Here is a 7,047-nt window from a genome sequence, read left to right as displayed (position 1 = left end):
TATAGGTTATCACTTCATTTTTCAAATATACTCAAGAGTGTAACAATTCTTGCTTCAAAAATCAGCACTCAAATGTAAAAGCAAATGACAGAAATAAGTCTTAGTGACCAACAAAATGATCCTCGAGAGGAACGTTGGCGTAACTGGGGAGGGTAAGTGTACGCAGTACATACCACTACCTCAGAGGTGAGATAGAGAAGTTGTTTCCGATAGATCCCCGGCTCAAGATAAAACAATCTCGACAAGGAATAGTAAAAAGACAAGATACAATAGAAATCTTTTGCAATTTAGCAAAATCTGCTGTTAGGAAATACAAGATGTTCCGGAGATTAACAAAAGCAATCTACGATGAATATACTCCGGTAGATTACAAGAATCGGTTCCAATGTTTTCTTACTAAAGTGAGGCCAACTCTGACAATCCGAGGGATACAAGATTCTCTTCTCCCTTTCATTATCACAAAAATGAACCATCGGAAACTTCCTGTCATCCCCGTGTCTTTCAGTTCTTTTTCACCTTTCCAAGTCGAGGGGACAAAAACAAATGCAATGAACTGCTGGATATGATACACCTTGCTGTTGTTAGTCTTGGAGTTTCTCATTAGTTACTGTCAGTAATGGACTTCGACTGGACTAGCATAAAGGCATAGATATAAGATAAAACGACGGGGATTCAGACAAACATATACAGCCTGGAGTTGAAGAGAAAACAAGAAAACTTTCTGTAAAGTATGAAACTTTTGAAAAAAATCTAGAAGCATTATTCAAGTCAACTGGAAAAAGAGACAACATGCACATGACAATTTCTAATCTTGTTAATAATTGACTAACAATGTAAGTTCAACATTTTTTCTTGACGACCGTGGTGTCTGGCCAGCTTTCGCGAACCTTAACTAATTCCACGGGATAACTACATCTCCCACCAGCAACAGGTATCAGGTAACTTTGTTCACCGAGACCAGGACAGACGGGAAGAAAACACTAATTTTCAAGAACTAAGAATACCAAGAATTACAGCCACAAAATCCTTTAATTTCTACTTCTCGATGATTCGGAAAAGAAAATTATTTTCCTTTCAAGAAGAGAACCGAAAAAAGAATCCACCTCAAGAAAGCGTTGCCGGTCATAGTAAACAAATCTGACCCCTTCAATAATCTGCAGCAAATAATGCATAGGCATAAGCAAGAGGCAATTTTTCAAACTACTGAAAATCTAAGTTGCTCGGAATCTCCATAAAAGTTGCCGCACCCGTGTCGGATCCTTCAAAAATATACTATTTTCGGAGGATCCGAAACGCACCCGTAGACATTTTTGAAGAGTCCGAGCAACTTAGCTGAAAATAATACGTATAGTACTTTAGTAAAATTAGGCTTACCGTCATGTTTCTTCATTAGATTCCTTGCAAATAGCACGCATATGAGGATAAACCCTACTCCAGCTACCCCTCCTACTATTATAGCCACCGTCTTCCCCACATTTTGCCCTGGCCCTACAACAATTATTAAATGCAGCTCGCTTTACAATATAATTGTAGACAACAAACCGAAAGAACGGCTGGCGAATCTAAGCGGGACAAAGTTTTGATTTATCCAAGGAAAGAAAAAGGTCCCACTACATCGCAAGTAGCAGTTGTGAGCTACTTTGCTTGGACTCTCCTACAGAGCTACTGAACTCGTGTTGGTTCCTCAAGAAATTGTAGTATTTTTGGAGGATCCTACACATACCCGTTGGCATTTTTGAAGAGTTCGAGCAGAAATAGTTTTGTGAATAATAGTCGCTCTAGTTTGGAAGATCATTTTAATGAAGTTGAAATAACTGAAGTTCGGTTTGTTCGATCAAGTAAAAGTGACTGGCCCTCTGTAAAAAGAAGAAAGTATTATTCTAGCTCCATTTTTGCTGTTCCAATTCACAAAGACTTGTCGGAAATCACCTGTCGGGTTGGGGCTAATAGGGGGTTGATATAATCAACTATTTAGTACTAGAGATTCAGACCTTTAATAATCAATACAACTAAATGTGGTCGCGCTAGACCTATGTTGTTCGGACTTCCAAAAAATGTGGTCGCGCTCGTGTCAGTTCCTCCAAAAATGCACTACTTTTGGAGGATCTGACGCGCACGCACGTTGTGGCATTTTTGAAGAGTCCGAGCATATAACGCTAGACAAGAGGTTTTTAATATCGGTATATCTAATACCTGAAGATGAAGAAGGGGACCAATCTGAAGATGATGGCGATGTATCGGGAACCCAATTTGGAGAATTACTATAACCAATAAAACATTTGTGCAGAAAGATTTGGCCAGAGACGGAGCTTCCACATTCCACCTGAGCTTTTTGGACAGCATTTTTCACGCAATCGGCACAATCAGCTGAGCCAACATCCCCTTCACATTGCCCCACGGTATAAACAGACTGATAGTTTGCTGTGTAGAAGCCGTTGCTACTAGCCATGCCATTTTCCAATGCGGAAAAAGCAGTATCCCTTCTTTCCTCAAATCCACTACCTGACAGTATTTTCGACGTGGATGATAAATATAAACATATATATAAGAAAATCACTAAAATTTCTAAAAAAGAAATATGAAATCTTGAATATGCAATTTGAAGACTGTAATGAGTATGGTGGTAGAATTTAAATTCTGAATCCAACAAAGCTACCTAGCAGTGGTGAATGTATGTACGGTATAAGTAACATGTTCGACTTACACCAGAATTTTCGAGACAGGACACAAATATATGTAACAAAATCACTAGAAATTCAAGAAATACTAAATTTTTAACCCACAAGTTGGAAAGTATAACGGGCTCAGCGTATAAAAATTGAACTCGTAAAAATAAAATCTTGAATCTGCCTATGCTGCTTGGAGAATTCTTCCCACTACAAGTCTTGTTCAACATCACCATTCCAGAGATTTGTGGGAACCCATAAAATTAAAATTCTGAATCCAACATACCTACCGAGAAGTGGTGGATGTAGGGTATAAGCAACACGTTCGATCTACACCAGTATTTTCTACACAAAATATAACTATATATGAAAAACACACACTAAAAAGTCAAAATAATTAAAATTGAACTCGTAAAGTTCAAATCTTGAATCCTTCAATGCTACCTGGAGCATTTTTTCCCATTACAACAGCATCTCCATTCCAACGATTTGAGGGAAACGAGCAACCACATAAAGCATGTAACACACAAAAAAGCTGGATTCTTGCAGCAAAAGGCAGTGGCGGAGCCAGGTATTTAACGAAGGGTGTACAAATTTTATTCTTAGCTGTGTCAAGGGTGTGCAAAATGAAATATACACCAACATTTAAGCTCTAATTCACCACAATGACGGAGCCAGGAATTTGACGAAGAGAGTGTAAATTTTCTTCTCATTTGCATTAAGGGTGTGAAAAATTAAATAAACACTCACAATAGCTAACATTTAGCCTATATACACAACATAATTTTCCAACGAAGGATGTGCACCTGACCACCCTTTGATATAGGTGGCTCCGCCCATGGCAACAGTCTTACTACCACAGAGTTTATCAATAAGTATACTCAAACCACACACACATTTATAGCAATCAACACTACTAAGGTCACCTCTACGCTGAAAAAGACCAGAAATTGTTGATAGCCCACTACCAGTACTAAAGAGGGAACCTATAAAATTCAAATTTTGAATCCGTCTCCGCTAACTAGCAGTGGTGGATGTTCATGTACCTAGGCAACAAATATCATGCTCTACACACAAAGTACAACTATATAAGCAAGAAACACTAACACACAGCTTAACTATAAGTATAGGCAAACCACTCACACATTTATAGCAATCAACATTACTAAGGTTCAACTTTAAATTCTGAATCCGACATGGCTACCTAACAATGGTGGATGTACCTAGGATACAAATAACATGTTCTAAACACAAAGTATAACTATATATGCAAGAAACACAAAATTGAACTAGTAAAGTTAAAATCTTGAATCCATCTATGCTACCTGGAGCATTCTTCCCACTACAAGTCTTGAACAACATCTCCATTCCAGATATTTGAGGAAAACCAGCAACCTCATAAAGCATATAACACCCAAAAAGCTGAATTCTTGCAGCAACAGGCTTACTACCACAGAACTTATCAATAAGTATAGGCAAACCACTAACACATTTATAGCAATCAACATAACTAAGGTCACCTCTGCGCTGAAAAAGACCAGAAATTGTTGACTTTTCAGTACCAGTACTAAAGAGTGAACCTATAAACTTTAAATTTTGAATCCGACACGGCTACCTAGCAATGGTGGATGTACCTAGGATACAAATAACATGTTCTACACACAAAGTACAGCTATATAAGCAAGCAACACTAACACATAGCTTATCTATAAGTATAGGCAAACCACTCACACATTTATAGCAAGCAACATTACTAAGGTCACCTCTACACTGAAAAAAAACAGAAATTGTTGATTGTCCACTACCAGTACTAAAGAGGGAACCTACAACAACAACCTACCCTAGGGAGGGTACGGGTACGCAGTCCATTCCACTACCTTAGAAGTGAGATAGAGAGGTTGTTTCCGATAGACCCCCGGCTTCAAGATAAAAAAAGTACTAAAGAGGGAACCTATAAACTTTAAATTCTGAATCCGCCACGGCTACCTAGTATTGTTTGATGTACCTAGGTTACAAATAACATGTTCTACACACAGAGAATAACTATATATGCAAGAAACACAGAAAATTCAAGAAACACCATAAACATTAAAATTGAACTAGTCAGGGTTAAAAAAATCTTGAATCCTTCAATGCTACCTGGAGCATTTTTCCCACTACAAGTCTTGAACAGCATCTCCATGCCAGATATTTGAGGAAAACCAGCAACCTCATAAAGCATATAACACCCAAAAAGCTGAATTCTTGCAGCAACAGGCTTACTACCACATAGCTTATCAATAAGTATAGGCAAACCACTAACACATTTATAGCAACCAACATTACTAAGGTCACCTCTACATTGAAAAAGACCAGAAATTGTTGATTGTCCACTACCAGTACTAGTCTTATAAAACTTATACTTTGAAGATTGTGAAACAAGTGTACCAAAAAGTGATGAAAGTGCTTGTGAGTAAACACCAGATGGATCTGACAAATCTTGTTTAGCACAACCTTTGTACACTAACTTAGTGTAATCTGAATCAGATTTAGCTAGTGGGGTTAGCTTAAGCATGGTAAATGTAACCAAAAAAAGTGAGAATATGCAAAATGGCTTTGTGGGCAAGTCCATTTTTTTTTGGATTCTTGATTGATTATTCCATTGTTGTTTGGGTCTTTTTTGAAGTTTTTTTTGGTTACTTTTTTGGAAAGTGAAATCAAGAAAATGTTGAAGGAAAGTGTAAATACAACTCTCTTTTATTGTGCAAGATAGTGGTTATCTTTACTACTACTAGTACACTGTACACAAAAAGAGAAAAAATTCAATCCGGTCTATTAAAGCTATCGAAAAAGAGCTCAGTATAAAGGTGCATTGTGCGCTACCTTAACTTGCATTCAGTAATTTTACTAGTTACTCCAAGGCTTCCCTTCGTACGTTGTAGACAAGAGATGAAAAATATGATTTCTTGGTAAAGAGTCTCTCTACTTCAACTTGATTCGGCAATATAGATTGTGTACACTTTATCTCCTCAAATTTCACTTTATGAGATTACACTGAATATGTTGTTGTTGTGGTTATTATTTTTCGATCTAAAAATATGACGTTTGATACTAAAATATGTTGGTTTTGTCCGAAAATGTGTCAGAGTCTATTAAAACCAGTCTCTCTTCTTCATTCCGAGTTAGGAATATAGATTGTGTATATTTTATCACCCCAAATCCCACTTTATGTGAATACAGTAGGTACGTTATTGTTGTTTGGTCTGAAAATATCCTAAGTCGGGTCTATCAAAAACAGTCTTTCTACTTCAGCTTGAGTCGCTAATATAAATTGTGTACACTTTACCTCTCAAAATTTCACTTTATGAGAATACACCAAATACGTTGTTGTTGTTGTTATTTTTCGATCTGAAAATATGACGTTTGATATTAGTACTATTTTCTCTTTCTCATTTTACGCGTCACGCTTTCAATTTTAGATTATCCCAAGGAAAAACTAAATTGTTTTAGAATACAAGTTTAAAAACTCCTTCTTTTTTGTCAAATTTCGAGTCGAGTCATTTCGAGTCGAGTCAAATTAACCACATAAAATAAAAGGAAAGAAATAGAATATTTCAAAAAATAGTCCCTTTTTTTTTTGAAAAGAATAATAAATATAATTTTTAAAAATGAGAATATGTAAAATGGCTTTGTGGGCAAATTCAATTTCAAAAATAGTATATCTTTAAAAAATATAATATAAGTGTAATAATATTTTTAAAAAGTCTAAAAAAATTAACTATAACAAAAAATATATAATATTTTAAAAAAGTTCAAACAACTTAGTTACTAAGAATATTAACATTTGATGAAAAAATAATATTATTTGAGAATGAGAACAAAATATTGTACTATAATAAAAACAAAAAAACAACTCATAGGGTGAAGTAAATATTCCCTAGGTAAGAGAGAGGTGGAAAATTAATTATATAAGTTTGACCAAAGTACATTTATTGTAACAACCTTATTAAATTCCAATATTTGAAATTTGAATATTTTGGGGGGTATATTTGCCTCTTATGTTCAAAATATAATAATATTTTCCTCTTATGTATATTAATTAATGAAGTTTAACTAATATTATGTGAAGTATAATAGATTCTTGTGATTTATGTGAGTAATGTAAGAATTAATATTTAATGTTGTTTTAATTGAATTAATTATCTGATATTTGTTGTTGATGAGAGGTATAAATATTATCCATTGAATTTAGTTGCGATACGTGAAAATTAATTCAGATACCACAGTTATATAAAAGAGACTTCAATGCGAAGACTCTGGCTCGAGTACTTATCCCTCTGCGTCAATCACGTATAACATTCCAAATCTAATCACCACCACTGATCTCATCAAATCATAACCG

At 35.4% G+C, this 7,047-nt stretch overlaps 1 protein-coding gene across 6 annotated transcripts; it reads right to left on the bottom strand.

The window, feature by feature from the left end:
- Window positions 1-267: 267 nt before the first annotated feature.
- On the bottom strand, window positions 268-5,415 carry LOC107868444 (plasmodesmata-located protein 2). 6 transcript variants are annotated; one of them, XM_016715131.2, is made up of 5 exons: window positions 4,806-5,415; window positions 2,194-2,502; window positions 1,375-1,488; window positions 1,104-1,154; window positions 268-691 (listed from the first exon to the last, which is right to left on the bottom strand). In XM_016715131.2, the coding sequence occupies exons 1-4, from the start codon at window positions 5,275-5,277 to the stop codon at window positions 1,147-1,149; spliced, it is 903 nt and encodes a 300-aa protein (XP_016570617.1). In that variant the 5' UTR covers window positions 5,278-5,415; the 3' UTR covers window positions 268-691; window positions 1,104-1,146. The 6 variants fall into 6 exon arrangements, with proteins under 6 accessions (XP_016570617.1, XP_016570619.1, XP_016570618.1 ...); XM_016715133.2 differs by having other exon boundaries at window positions 268-632; XM_016715132.2 differs by having other exon boundaries at window positions 268-627.
- Window positions 5,416-7,047: the final 1,632 nt, after the last annotated feature.

Source organism: Capsicum annuum, chromosome 4, assembly GCF_002878395.1.
Source record: "Capsicum annuum cultivar UCD-10X-F1 chromosome 4, UCD10Xv1.1, whole genome shotgun sequence".
NCBI classification, from domain to species: domain Eukaryota; kingdom Viridiplantae; phylum Streptophyta; class Magnoliopsida; order Solanales; family Solanaceae; genus Capsicum; species Capsicum annuum.
The sequence above is the reverse complement of the archived record's forward strand: the minus strand, read 5'-3'. Positions and strand labels throughout refer to the sequence as shown.